Raw genomic sequence first — 15,638 nt, forward strand, 5'->3', positions numbered from 1 at the left:
TCTCTCTCTGTCTCTACCCTGTGTGTATGTACAGCATTTATATGTCGTGTGTGTGTGTGTTTGTGTTTTTAACTTGGTCCTGGGCCCTTTTTAGTGTGTGTGTGTGTGTGTGTGTGTGTGTGTGTGTGTGTGTGTGTGTGTGTGTGTGTGTGTGTGTGTGTGTGTGTGTGTGTGTGTGTGTGTGTGTGTGTGTGTGTGTGTGTGTGTGTATACGTAGTGTGTGCGTGCGCATCTTTGTCCTGCGTGAGGTGATCATAAGTCGGTCTTGGGCCCCGTGCCTGCTCCTCCTCCAGCTGCGTTGGCGTTCACATTCAGATGGGCGTTGGTGTTGGTGGTGCTGCTGGTGCCGTAGCCGACCCCCACCCCGTGGGTGGAGATGGAGGTGGTGGTGAGCTCGATGGGCGAGGAGTTGCCGCCGGGCCCCAGGTAGGCGCGGTGCGTGGGCATGGGCGAGGGCGTGTCGGCCGGGTTCTTGCCGCCCAGGATGAAGCGCGACTCGTCCTCCTCCAGGTTGGACATGTCCTTCATCATGCTCTTCTTATAGGAGACGGACAGCTTGTTGGAGCCGTCGGGGATCAGGTGGAAGTGGCGCGCGATGAAGACCAGCGGCAAGGGTAGCATGGCGGCGATCATCAGGGCGAAGCACATGCACAGCGCCCACGTGGGGTAGCTCTGGAACTGCTCCATGGCCTGAGGAATAATGAAGCATACAGTACAGTTTAGTTTAGTTTAGTTTATTTGGTTTATTTAAGCTGGGACCATGCACAGTATCAGCAAGGTAAAACATGTTAGTTACGATCATCAGGGCGAAAAACACATGCACAGGGCCCACGTGGGGTAGCTCTTCAACTGCTCCATGGCCTGGGAAATAATAAAGCATACAGTACGGTGTAAATTAACATAGAGTATAGAAAACAGTAAGGTGAAACATGGCAGCGATCATCACGGCGAAACACATGCACAGCGCCCACGTGGGGTAGCTCTGGAACTGCTCCATGGCCTGAGGAATAATGAAGCATACAGTAAGGTACCGTATAACATGTTCTTGGTGATTATCAGGGCGAAGCTCTAGAGTAAGAATTAATTTAGTACTCAATTAGTACTCAAATTTAGTACTCAATTAGTACTCAAATTTACTACTCAAATTAGTACTCAATTTTCTCTCATGCCCATGGTTTCTATATGTGGACGGATCATAATAGTGGGAATCAACATGTAAAAAATATGTTCATCAGATGCAGTAGTTCCAGAATGTAAATGGAAATGAACATAAAAAATCACCTTCACTTTCTGGCCTGGAGAACGATTATACCAGTGGGAATTACACCTACATCATATGTTTTACATCATATTGTATTACATTACACATTACATTAATGGATCAAAAATGAGACATATTATTCAGGTAGCTCTGTAATTGCTCTGCGGCATGGGGAAAGACCACAAGAGTGGGTATGCAGGGCTGTGCTAACTGTGTGAAATGTTTTACACTACTTACATTAAAATAGGAAAGCTATATAGCTTAATGTCCTCCCTCAGGCCCTGGAGGGACCCAATTACAGGTAATTAAATGCTCTAATGCAAAAATGCTTTGTCAAATTCTTTCTTGCCGTGCAAATGGGTAAAAGGTTCTTGTTAAATTCCAAAAGAGACTAAAAACATTGCCCACAGTGCAAAAAGAGTAGCAAGTAGCAAGAAGTGCCGATAACAAGTTTGAAAAGTGCAAATAGCAAGTACAACAGTGTCCTTGGGCTAACGGTGGGGCACAAGGTTACTACGCCAGTGACCCGGGCTCAATTCCTGCCCGGGTCATTTGTTGGTCCTTCCCCGTCTCTCTCTCCCCTCTTGTTTCCTGACCCTCTCTCACTATCTTGTCACAAATAAAGGCATATAAAACCCTAAAATTATCTTTAAAAAAACAACCAAATACAAAAGAGTGCCAATATCAAATACACAGCAAAAATACCAGTGTTATAATATAACCCTAATATAACCCTTAGAGAGTTGAAGACTCTGTAATGTGTTACTCTCCATCACTGCCCCAGACATAAACAAGTGTGAACTGGATGCAAAAGTTCAAAGATCCATGCACAGCTTCTACAGGTAGGTGCTGGTAAACGTAGGAGGATGCAATACTCCTGAGCGAACCTGACGACGCACAGAGGCGAAACGCGTTGTTCGCTCTGAATAAAAGATCATAAAGTCAAACAAGTGTGTGGTAAACTTTTTTCTTTTAACCCCTTAAGACGCGGCTTTATAAATTAGCTGTTACCAGAATGGCAATAACCAAGTTGTAGTGTATTACTAAAGGCCCCGTGCACTGGCATAGTAGTGTAGTACTATAGTAGTTAGCTTTCAATGTTTATTACAGCGTGCCACAGGAGGTACGGCGCGCATTAAGGGGCTACAGTGTGAACTAAATGTCCCATTGATTTGACACCCCATTTTTTTCTGAGTAGGAAAAAAGAGTATTGGTTGCACTGACCAGGTCCTGTACCCAGGCGTTGTAGCCAGGTGGCTTGAGGACCATCTCGATGATGGAGGCACTGATGAGGATGATGAGCAGGATGGGGGAGACGTACTTCCACATGTAGAAGTAGTAGGCGTTCGGCCGGAAACCCAGCATGTCCTCCAGGTCCTGCATAAACCTGCATGGTACATACATTACATTACATTACATTACATTGCATTGCACTTAGCTGACCCTTTCATGTATTCAAAGCGACTTACAACTATTATTTTTCAGGGTATTGGTTACAGTCCCTGGAGCAATGTGGGGTTAGGTGCCTTGCTCAAGGGCACTTCAGCCATGGATGGAGATGTAGGGAGAGGTCAGGGGGGATACATACACACAATCAGGGCCCTAAATTAACTTTTTTTCACCACCAGACAAAATGGCTAGTAGATGTTAACCTTACTAGCCATATATATACTCAGTAATGGGTGAAAGTGGCTAGTAATTGGATCTTTTCTACCAGCCAAACTGAAATTTCACCAGCATTTGGCCAGTTGGCTGGTGTTAATTTAGAACACTGCACACAATTGTTTTTTTTTTTTTTTAAACAAACATAGTATTTCTGTAACGGATAAATGACATTCAGCTCTGTGACCAAGTTTAGTAAACATCACAAAAGTGTGTAGCCCCTTAATGCGCGCCGTACCTCCTGAGGCACGCTGTAATAGACATTGAAATGTAACTACCATAGCACTACAATACTATGACACAACACAGGCCCTTTAGTAATGCACCACGGCTTAGTCATTACCATACTGGTAACAATGAATTTATAAAGCCGCGCCTTAAGGGGTTAAGGTACACTGTGTGGGAAGTAGGTAGTGCTCATTGAAACTGTGCAGTCTACTGTCAAAGTTGATCTTTGACTCATGCATGAAAAGTGCAATTTTCCCAGTCATAATGAAGACTTAGAATGTGATGGTGGTGGTAAGTATTCATGAAAAAGGAAATAGCTGTGATAGAACTATTACAGAGTGCACCTTTAAAACTGACTGTTGCCACATACTGCACTGTATGTGCTCTGAACAGTACAGGTAGAAAATGTAACACAACACTAATCCAATATTCTACAGTGTACAGTACGTATTCCTCCCGGTCCTGCATGAACCTGCATGGAGACAGAGGGAATAATCATCATCAGTGTAGGGGTTCTATGAAACCATTCATAGACACTGCCATATTCGCTCTATTTTTTATTTGATAGAGACAATAAATGATGAGATGACGAGAAATGCTTTGGGAAAAAAGGAAATTACCTTGGGCCAGAGTTCACGGTGTAATAGTAGTGTGCCTTAGCCATTACAGCAACTACCAAGGCCTATTTGTGCTATTTTGAACTGTCCATGTGAGATGGTATGTACCGTAAGGATGATTTGTGGGGCAGTGCATGCAGCCCACCATCAGAAAACATTTATATTAGAACCAAAGACATAACGGTTTGGCCGGTATGTTACTCTCCATCATAGTCCCACACATGAATTAGTGTGAACTGAATGACCCTGGGTTAGTCAGTTAAGTCTAATTCTGAAATAAAAATCTGCTATGCTATGCAAATACTCTAGTAAGGACATGTGATTAGGATAATTAGAAAGAGCCTAGCATGTCTTCTAGGTAGTGCATGAACCTGCATGGTACACACACACTCACGCTCACGGTCACGGTCACGCTCACACTCACTCTATCTCAAACACAAACGCAGGCACGCAGGCACGCAGGCACGCAGGCACGCAGGCACGCAGGCACGCAGGCACGCAGGCACACACACACACACACACACACACACACACACACACACACACACACACACACACACACACACACACACACACACACACACACACACACACACACACACACACACACACGCTAGTATATAGCACTGTATGCTATTGTAATACACTGCAATAGTGCAACATGTTTTATAGTATTAAAGTATTAAAAGTATTGTATAAAATGCATATGGTAGGAAACAGCAGAACATGTCAAAAAGAGCTTCATTCCAACATAATGGCTGTAATACCCTAAGACTCTCTTGCTCCTAGTTCCAGCTACTCACTGGGAGTGTTGCTATCATGCTATTTTAATAAGGTGGCCTAAATATGATTTAAAGTCATATTGCAACCACTGTGAGAGACTTGTCTTGTTCCTCACCTCTTGCTGCCGTAGATCCAGGCTACTCAGAGTGTGGCTATCATTCTATTGTAATATACAGGTATAATACTTCACTAGTTCCAACCACTCTAGTGGAATGTTGCTATCATATTATTATAATAAAGATGGCCTAAATATAACTTAAAGTCATATTGCAACCACTGTGAGAGTATTGTTTGGGTCCTCACCTCTTGCTGCCGTAGATCCAGGCTACTGAGATGTTCTCCAGGATCACCACGATGGTGAGAGGCAGCCCGGCCGAGTAGTCATCAAACATGGTGACGAAATAGTTACCAGATCGCTGCACAAACAGCAGACCACAGAAGAACGCCACTATACAGCAGCCCACTGGAGGAGGAGAGGAGAGGAGAGGAGAAAGAAGAGAGGAGAGAAGAGAGGAGAGAAGAGAAGAGGAGAGGAGAGAGGGAAGAGAGGAGAGTAGAGGAGAGGAGAGAGGGAAGAGAGGGTAGAAGAAGAGAAAGGAAAGAAGAGAGGAGAGAGGAGAGGAAAAAGGAAAGGAAGAGAGAGGGAAGAAGAGGAGAGGAGAGGAGAGGAGAGGAGAGGAGAGGAGAAGAGAGGAGAGAAGAGAGGAGAGAAGAGAAGATGAGAGGAGAGAGGGAAGAGAGGGTAGAAGAAGAGAAAGGAAAGAAGAGAGGAGAGAGGAGAGGAAAAAGGAAAGAAGAGAGGAAAGAAGAGAGGAGAGGAGAGGAGAGGAGAGGAGAGGAGAAGAGGAGAGAGGGAAGAGAGGGTAGAAGAAGAGAAAGGAAAGAAGAGAGGACAGAAGAGGAGAGGAGAGAGGAAAGAAGAGAGAGGAAAGAAGAGAGGAGAGGAGAGGAGAGGAGAGGAGAGGAGAGGAGAGGAGAAGAGAAGAGAAGAGGAGAGAGGGAAGAGGAAAGGAGAGAGGAAAGAGAGGAGAGAGGAGGAGAGGAGAGAGGAGAGAGGAAATAAGAGAGGAGAGGAGAGGAGAGAGGAAAGAAGAGAGGGGGAAGAGGATGCCGGGGAAGAGAAGAGAATAGGAAATGAGTGGGGAGAAGGACAAAGGAGAAGACAGGAGAGAGGTAGAGAAGAAAAGGAAAGAAAGAAAAAAGATAAAATAACAGATATCTTTAGAAGCGCTTGTGTGTGTGTGTGTGTGTGTGGAAAGAAAATGTTGCTTGCTTTACATACAATAATCTGGCATTAATCTCAGCAAAAACTGCTGTCCAAGTGATACACCCACAGTGATAAACAATTGCTTGATACTAATCAATACCTAAGTGACTTTAAATGGGGACAAAAGCACGTTCTAACTTGGTCTTCAATTGGTCTAAATATAATGTCCGCAAGCAGAATTTTGGTCGCAACCTAAACACAAACAACATCCCGCACACTCCCTCCCTGCAATCTCTGGCACACCCCCAGGAGGTGCTCACCCCCAGGTTAAGAACCACTGATATACAGTAGTGTATGTCGTCCGAATGAGCTCCTTGGCTCGCTTACTGTACGTACCTGTGAGGTACTCCTTGCGCACCTTGAAGGTGTCCAGCACGGGCGTGGTGATGCCGGTCATGGTGCCGATCATGCTGCCCAGGCCCAGGTTGATGAGCATGAAGAAGAACATGACCGACCAGAAGGGCGACGCCGGGAAGTAGATCATGGCCTCCGTGAAGGCGATGAAGGCCAGACCCGTGCCCTGGACCGCCTGCAGATGAGGAGAAACACGTAGGGTAGGGGCATAGGCATTTGAGATACTTTTATTTGGTAATGCACGCAGTAATACAAGTAACGAAGGGGATAGGTAACAGTTACTGTAAATCTATCTGCCCTGGACCGCCTGCGGATGAGTAGAAACACGTAGGGTAGGGGCATAGGCACTTGAGATACTTTTATTTGGTAATGCATGCAGTGATGCAATTAACAAAGGGGACAGGTAACAGTTACTGTAAATCTATCTGCCCTGGACCGCCTGGTGAAACGATTGACACATGCGTTAGGGGCATAGGCATAAAAGGCATAAAAGATACTTTTATTTGGTAATGCACTAAGTAACAAAGGTGGCAGGTAACAGTTACTGTAAATCTATCTGCCCTGGACCACCTGGTGAAACGATTGACACATGTGTTAGGGGCATAGGCATTTGTGATACTTTTATTTGGTAACGCACGCAGCAACAAAGGGGACAGGTAACAGTTACTGTACATCTATCTGCCCTGGACCACCTGGTGAAACGATTGACACATGCGTTAGGGGCATAGGCATTTGAGATACTTTTATTTGATAATGCAAGCAGTGATATAAGTAACAAAGGGTGACAGGTAACAGTTACTGTAAATCTATCTGCCCTGGACCGCCTGGTGAAACGACGCATGCGACACATGCGTTAGGGGGCAAACACGTAGGCATTTGAGATACTTTTATTTGGTAATGCACTAGGTAACAAAGGTGGCAGGTAACAGTTACTGTAAATCTAACTGCCCTAGACCGACTGTGTAGAGGAGAGACACGTCACGTACGTTAGGGGCATAGGAATTTGACGTAGGCTACTGTCATACATATTTGTGATATACTGTACAGACACAAGTAAAAAAGGGAACAGGGAACAGTTACTGTACATCTATCTGTCCTGGACCGCCCGAGGATGAGAAGAGAGTATAGACATTTGACATTTTGGTAACACTTTAGAATAATGGATGCAAAAAAGCATTATAAAGACTTAATAAATAATTAACTATTGATGAACAAAACATTAACAAACGTTTGTAAATGATTAGGAAATGTAAACAAATGCTTGTAAATGACTAGGAAATGTTATGTTAATATTTCATATTTATCAAACATTTACAAGTTGCTTGTAAATGAATAAAATAGTCTGTTATAAGGTGTGTAAAATCTTGAATATATCATTTGTAGATATTTTATAAAGCATTAATAAAGCTTAGTTAATAATAAAAACATTTGTTAATGTTTTATTCATCATTAGTTAATTATTTACTGAGTCTTTACTAAGGAACATTATTATAAAGTGTTACCGACATTTTTTATAAATATATTTTTTTATAATTTGTTGCTCATACACAATATTGTATTTGTGGGTGTAGCACAGTGCATCATAGCGTCCCCATGTTTTACATACGTATTTGTAACATAAAAGAGAAGAAGGAACAGCTACTGTTTCTTTTATTATATAGGCCTACTATATATACATTGTACATGGGTTGGGACAAAACATGTGCATGAATACACACACATAGCACACACAAGCACGCTCGCACGCACACACACGCACGCACGCACTCACACACACAAGGTCAAAAATAATGAGGTCAGAATGCCACTCAGACTTCTCCTTCAATATAATCTTTAATAGAGGACACTTCTGCTGCTGACGTAAATGGTTGCTTCGAGAATATAATAGAATAGAAAACAGAATCATATCTTTGTATGTATGTATGTATGTATGTATGTATGTATGTATGTATGTATGTATGTATGTATGTATGTATGTATGTACAGTATGTATGTATGTATGTATCCATCTATCTATCTATCTATCTATCTATCTATCTATCTATCTATCTATCTATCTATCTATCTATCTATCTATCTATCTATCTATCTATCTATCTATCTATCTATCTATCTATCTATCTATCTATTTTCCTGCCTCACTGACTCCGACTGAGTGAAGTGCACAATCAAACAGCTAAAATTGCTGCTTCAAAACAACGTGTCCTTGTCTCTCCGTTTCTGATCAGACAAAAGGAGTTTTTTTTACAGGGGAGAAAAAAATTCTCGAGGTATTGAAGTGAGAGACAGAGCTGAGTCACAGTGCAGCAGAAAGCGGAAAATTCCACTTCTGATAATTAGAACTCTAGAATGTCGAGGCTTCCCACAGGCAATGAGTCTGCCATTTTCCAAAGGAGCTCTGTGTGTGCGAGGACTCTTGCTAATTACTCTACACCGACGGCTAACACGAGCTAACCAGGAACTCTGAAAGGCACCTTACACCTTTTGAGCAGCCGCCTACTCAAAGACAGACAGTACAACATCTTTTCCTATTATTTTCAGTGCAAGAGAAAACAGAAATAGGGATATCTGGTTTCTAAAGAGAAGCACCCATCCTACACGTAAAACCTGACTTCAGAATAGAAGTCAAATTCAAAATACTTACAGTATGTATTCCAGTACAGTATGTATTCCAGCTTTACTCTGAGTAACCTGCCTCTGATTGGCATACGTCTTACAGTAAGAGTGGGTAACAGTGGTAGAGGAGCTAATTACTGAAATCACTTGAATTAATCCCATAATAGTCCCAGTTAGAACTGGCTGATTGAGAATGAGTTGTACAGTTAACTACCATATACTACTATACTATGACATAACAATGGGCCTTTAGTAATGCACAACGACTTAGTCATTGCCATCCTGGAAAAAGCAAACTTATAACGCTGTGTCTTAACGGGCTCATAGACAATTCTTTGGGTCAGATCCCCCTACCAACCTTGTTGAGCTCGTCCTCCAACAGGCATTGGTCCAGGCCCAGCTGTCCGAAGGTGTCCCCGCGGACCGTCTTAATGACGCCGTACATCTCCGCGTAGTCCTCCTGCGTCAGGTGAGAGAAGTTGACGTGCGGCGGGATGAGGTCGTGACTCAACACCCCCGTGTTCAGGTAGCCCAGAATCTTCTCTGCGTTGCTGCAACAGCAACAAGGGCACTGTTAGCAATGTGCTACCACTGCTAAATATTTACATTCTCGCACTACCAGGCAGCAATAATCGGACCAATCTAAGCTGTAAAAACACAATGGAATGTGTATGTTTATATATATTGCATAGGTATATCTTTCCACAACACTGAATTGATCACTCAAACAAATAGAAGTTACAGTAATCATTTGTAGCCTTATAACGGACTGCTCACAGTAGTAACATCGAAACAGGAAAGTAGGCCTACATTGTGGTGTAGTGGTGTCAACTTCTTCACCCTTGTTTATTTGTCCTCAATTAGTGATCAACATATTTCAACTATAAAAGAAATGGGTTGGCCTACTGTGTACAATGGTCTGCAAAATCGCTTCAAAATCAAATCAAACCAATTAAAAGACAGCGGCACTCACTCAACGATGCACTTCTCGTTCATGATGTTGGCCTTGAAGCCCAGCACGGCGAACACCACCAGCGTGGCGAGCACGGAGGTGATGAAGTTGATGATGGACACCAGCACGGCGTCGAAGTGGCAGTTGTTATCGCGCTTGTTGTAGCTGGAGAAGGCGATGACGCCGCCGAAGCCCAGGCCCAGGGCGAAGAACACCTGCGTGGCCGCCTCACGCCACACCTGAGGCTCCAGCATCTTCTCCAGCTGTGAGAAAAACAGGGCAGGTGTTGGAAACATAAGAGAAGAGGTAAGGCGAAAGGAGATGAGAGGAGAGAGAAGTGGAGAGAGGAGAGCAGACAGAGCCCAGGTAAAGAACACCTGAGTGGAACACCTCAACGCCACACCTGAGGCTCCAGCATCTTCTCTAGCTGAGAGAAGAGGGAACATGTGTTAGCAATATAGAGATTGTGCAGTATCACTCCACAAAAGAGTGATAATGGAAAGGATAATGGGGACAAAGGAGAGGTAAGAGGCAAGAGGTATGAAGCGCAGGCCCAGAGTAAAAAACACCTGCGTGGCCGCCTCTCGACACACCTGAGGCTCCAGCATCTTCTCCAGCTGTGAGGAGACACGGCAAGTGTTGGAAACATAAGAGAAGAGGTAAGGCAAAAGGAGATGTGAGGAGAGAGAAGTGGAGAGAGGAGAGCAGACAGAGCCCAGGGCGAAGAACACCTGAGTGGAACACCTCCGCATCTTTACAATAGGTGAAAGAGGAGGAGAGAAAGCAGAGGCGTTAGAAACAGAGATGGAGCACAATGCATAGGAAGAGGAGATGTGATAGAGGATACGTAGGTAAAAAGGAAATACACGTAAATGAGGAGAGCAGAGAGCAAGAGGAGAGAGCAGAGAGAGCCTAGGCAGAGGTCGAGAATGTAGGAGAATGAGGAGAAACACCTGAGTGGGTGCCTCGTGCTAAGCCTGCCAAGCTTCAAGCTAAAGTAAACAAGGCATAGTGATTAAGTATCTCTGTGGAATAAGCTATCGCTGCACCGCTGATCTTCACTATCTGGTGAGTCACAGCAGGAAAAGACTGAGCTCAAAGTAGGAAAGAGTCTCAGAGCAGTATCTCAGACGTAGAAGATTATTTATTTCCTGCTTTTATTTAGAGCAGTGGCACAACTAACGTTTCGAAATCTGATGAAGACGTGGTGATGTTGAAATGTTAGTTTGACACTGCTCTAAATAAAAGCAGAAAATCTGCAGAGATGCTCTGATAAAGTAAATCAGCTCGACTACTACTCAACCCATAGATAGTCAGTGGTCGGGTACACCATCATGCATGGCTGAAGTGCCCTTGAGCAAGGCAGTAATCTAACATTGCATCAGGGACTGGTGAGAATGTTGAGATTAATAGTAGCACTAGTAATGTTTTGTAATGTACAAATACTAGTAGTGTTTCCCATTACATAGACCATTCTGTGGTGTAGCACCACATAATAAAAACTGAGCACCATAAATCAACTACAGATCAACCTCCACACATACATGTCAATGGGAGTACACCCGTAATACTTCATGTGAAACATGTTTTGCACATAGCACCACTGGCACCACACCAGTGCTATTTTGTTTGTGGGCAACACTACTACGACCAGTACCATTACAACTACAGTACTATAGGCTATTGCTGTACTTCTGTACTAACAGCTGGATGTAGTGAGCTGAGAGAACATACGTATGTGGAGAGAGAAGAGAGACAGAGACTGGACAGGGAACAGTGGTAGAAAAGTGAGACAAGAGGAGAGAGGGCAGATGTGAGGAGAGATGAAAGATGAGGGAAGAGAGAGATGAGAGAAGATGGAGGCGAGAGGAAGGGGAGGAGAGACTGAGAGGAGATAATAGAGGAGATAACAGAGATAAGAGATAACAGAGATAAGAGATAGCAGAGATAGTAGAGGAGAGAGGAGAGGAGAGGCGGTGACAACATACTATAGATGTAGCACTCCACCTATCAATCTGTATAATCTGCTGTATCAGGAGATAGTCAGCAGGGAGGGCAGAGGACATCACAAGGAGCAGAGATAAGATCACACGGATCAATCCTACTGTCTTCAGCTCCTGTATGTCCTTGGGCTGGGACTCTTATCAAATATACAGTTAGTGCGTCAATACTATATGCACCAATAAAACAGACTGTGAGATTAATCAGTGAAAACCGGCTTGAGACTCAAACCCAAACAATCACAACCTATTCAATACAACAAGTTAAGTCTCTTTTTGAGGAAATCTCTTTGATGTTGCTCTTTTTTGTTCATGCTCCAAATATGAACAACATGGAATGAGAACAGAAGATAACGACAAGACGCTTCTTTCTATCAATCTCAATAATTTACAGAACCTTGGCAGAGACTGCTCAGAGCATGGGGGTGTTACCCCAATAGCAACCACCAGGGGGCATGCAACACCATCATCTTCTCTAGAGCAGGCAGCATCATGGGGAAACAGCACTGCGAGCGGCATGTGAAAGCCAACGAATCCCTCTGACAACACACAGGGCTGGACGTCTGTGCACACAAGGAGAGGGGGGTTACTTAATGTGATTTCCCAGTGCGATGGTGATTTCCAGTGCGTTGCCCTTTTTTTCTTCAAATACACAGAGAGTAGGCGTGTATGTCTCAGCCTGAATTGTATATGCCTTGAGTGGGATACAGTGGAGTATATATATTTTCTCATTCATACAGTGCATACATATATGTTTTTTGAATATGTATACATGTGCTGCATGTTGTATGCATTTTCCATATTGCTTTACAGTGCAAACATTTTTGTGCCTAGTATATATCAATGTTGTATGTTATATATCAATGAGTGTATTTTTCATATTCCTTCCCTGGCGTAGTAGTGTTATATTTTCTCATCTATGTTTGTTCCTATTGTATTATACATATATTGTATGATTGAGTGCATTTTTTCGTATGCACAGTTATGTTTCTACCTAGTTTGCATGTACTGAGTGTGTTGGTTTGGTTATTGTGACCTTGACTCACCTTGGGCGTGAACATGTGCGCGATGCCGTCCGTGGCCCCTTTAAGCATCAGGCCTCGCACCAGGAAGCAGAACAGCACAACGTAGGGGAAGAGCGAGCTGAAGTACATCACCTGGCCAGCACCGAGAAGAGAAGAGGAGAGAGGAGGAAGAAAAAACACACATCAGCATAAGCAGGGCCGCTGCTAAGGTTTTAGAGGCCCTAAGAATAACGAGTCAGGAGCCCCCCCCTTCATAATTAAATAATAATAATAATAATAACAATAATAATAAGATTCTACTAACTAATGAACAGATGTTTTCTAATGTAATCAATATTCAATATTTCATGTTTTTTTTTGTCAATCTCAATTTAAGAGGCCCCAATTTTGGGGGCAAAGTGGTTGGTGCTCCAAGCATTGGTTGGTGCCCTAAGCACTCTGCGTACTCTGCTTATGTCTAGCACCGGCCCTGAGCATCGCCATCACCATCGCCACCACCACCACCATCACGGCGTTACTATGGAGACCGAGAGACCCAGACCAGGCAGGCCATGCCTATTTGTATTCATGTTCACAAGTGGTACACGTCAATCCACCGCCAGGCAGCCCCCTCAGGAGACACCACCTTCTGACGTTAAAAATAAACCAACACGAGGAAGCTGCACCTTGATAGCCTACCTAATGATAAGGTATAGGCTACAATATGTGAAAGGATATTAGATAGTCTTTTTAAGAATTAATGAATTGTTCAGGTTGCTGATCAATTTAGTCAATCCATCAACAGATAAAAAATAACACTCAAAAGCTACACCTTGGTGGTCTACCTAATGATAAGGCATGCAATTTGTGAAAGGATATTACATAGTCTTTTTAAGAATTAATTGTTTAGGTTGCTGATTTCTAGTCAATCCACCAATAGTTAAAAAAAAATAACACACAAAAGCTACACCTTGGTAGTCTACCTGAAGATAAGGTAGATAAGGTAGTCTACCTTAACCCCTTAGCGCAGAGCCTATGTTATAACCCTACTGTCACCAAAATTGTAATGACCATGTCTTAATATGTTACTTAAGGCTCTCTGTAATGTCATTGCAATATTTTTATGATTTAGTTAAGTATTTTCAGCAAATAGTGTAGGCCCGACGGCGACCCCATCTGCAGTAAGAGGCTACGATCATGTGTGAAAGGATGTTAGATAGCAGTCTTTAAAAGTATATTGTTTAGGTTTGTGATTTCTAGTCAATCCACCAACAGTTATAACAAAATAAATAGAACTCTAAAGCTACACGTTGGTACCTAAAGACGAGGCACAATATGTGTGAAAGGATATTAGACAGCCGTCTTTTAAACAATTACGTAATGTTTAGGTTTGTGATTTCTAGTCTGCCGATGATGTAAATAATAAATGCTGGAGCCACTTTAAAGTCTCATGCTTGACTTCACATGTACTCCTTCTCCTCACGTGTACTGAGGGTTACTCGTGCCAGCTATTTTTGGACTGGCAGGGCGTTCATTACTTATTGACAAACAAAACCGATGACAACAGCGACAGATGACATTACATTTTTTTGCGGTTTTGCACATGAGCAACATTTGATCGCATTGATTGCACCATAAATGCGATGTGGTTGTTTTTTTAAAACAAAATGCTTTTGAATTGCATACAGCGCATTGCCATAAGAATAACCAGAATGACAAACTGCATGAAGAAATAATAAAAATATCATTCACTGGCTTCAGAACATGCCTCTTTAAATAGAATATTAAGCCTCGGATGCGGCGGGCATCATTTTAATCTCTCTTATCATATTAATCTTTCCTCTCTTATGCGAACAGTGTGGCATACTAATCTTAGCTCTATCATACAGTACAGTGCATACTGCGTCCAGCGCTGATGGTACAAAAAAAAGCTTCTGTCAGCCTGACCCAATCTTGCTAGAAGATACTATATTTGAAATAAAAACTCCATCTCCCACCGTCATTGTGACACAGCACTCCACAACAGCACACAAGTGTTCACTGCACACTACGAAATTGCATTTTATGCCTCACCCCCAATGGCACCACAAGGGAGCAGTGTGGCGGGATGGTACCATGCTCAGGATACCTTAGTCATGGAGGAGGATGGAGGAGAGCACTGGTTAATTACCACCAACCTGGCGGGTTGGGAGTTGAACCGGCAACCTTTGGGCTGCAAGTCTGACGCCATAACCGCTTACCCATGACTGCCCTATGCCTACATGTAGCCAACTAGGCATGACTGTAACATTTTTTTTTCCTCTGCAACCAAACCGCCAAGCCAGAAATCAGGCTCTGGATGGAGAGCCAGAATACTATCAGACATACAGTACATATATCATTGACACTATCTTAATCCCATTGACCAAATATGCTATCCTAACATCCCCATTGAGATTGTCACCTTTCCAGGGGACTGAATTTGCCATCACAGACTTGACACACCTAACTAATAACACTGAAGTGCAATGTTATCATATTACAAGCATGTTATCATCTGCTATCACAGTAATCTCTAACACCATGCATTTGCCAGCATAGAGCCACACTGCAGCATCGAGACCTTTTTTGAGGACTGGATGTGTCATCCATATCCAGCACCATTGCTGAGGTGTAATGGTATAATGATGAGTAATCAAGGGCTTGATCACTGTCCACTGTGGCCTTTGTAGAGGGCTGTATGCATCTGAGATTATACTTTATGTAATAGATGTGATGAGGGGACAGCCATGGCATAGAGGTTAGGGAGATGGACGTACGATCAGAGGGTTACAGGTTCAAATCCCACCCTTACCTCTCTCTCTACACCTCTATCCATAGCTGAAGAGCCTTTGAGCAAGGCACTTAACCCCACA

At 43.3% G+C, this 15,638-nt stretch overlaps 1 protein-coding gene across 1 annotated transcript in view; it reads right to left on the reverse strand.

Moving 5' to 3' along the window:
• Positions 1–252: 252 nt before the first annotated feature.
• Positions 253–15,638, reverse strand: part of slc6a17 (solute carrier family 6 member 17) — a 45,450-nt gene continuing 30,064 nt past the window's right edge. Inside the window, exons 5-11 of the mRNA XM_063209426.1 lie at positions 12,787–12,897; positions 9,762–10,003; positions 9,147–9,339; positions 6,155–6,347; positions 4,855–5,014; positions 2,486–2,648; positions 253–690 (exon numbers count right to left, since the gene is read on the reverse strand). Of these exons, the coding sequence (XP_063065496.1) occupies positions 253–690; positions 2,486–2,648; positions 4,855–5,014; positions 6,155–6,347; positions 9,147–9,339; positions 9,762–10,003; positions 12,787–12,897 (1,500 nt within the window). The remainder of the gene's footprint in view (positions 691–2,485; positions 2,649–4,854; positions 5,015–6,154; positions 6,348–9,146; positions 9,340–9,761; positions 10,004–12,786; positions 12,898–15,638) is intronic.

The sequence above is a fragment of the Engraulis encrasicolus genome, chromosome 10 (assembly GCF_034702125.1).
Source record: "Engraulis encrasicolus isolate BLACKSEA-1 chromosome 10, IST_EnEncr_1.0, whole genome shotgun sequence".
In the NCBI taxonomy this organism is placed as follows: domain Eukaryota; kingdom Metazoa; phylum Chordata; class Actinopteri; order Clupeiformes; family Engraulidae; genus Engraulis; species Engraulis encrasicolus.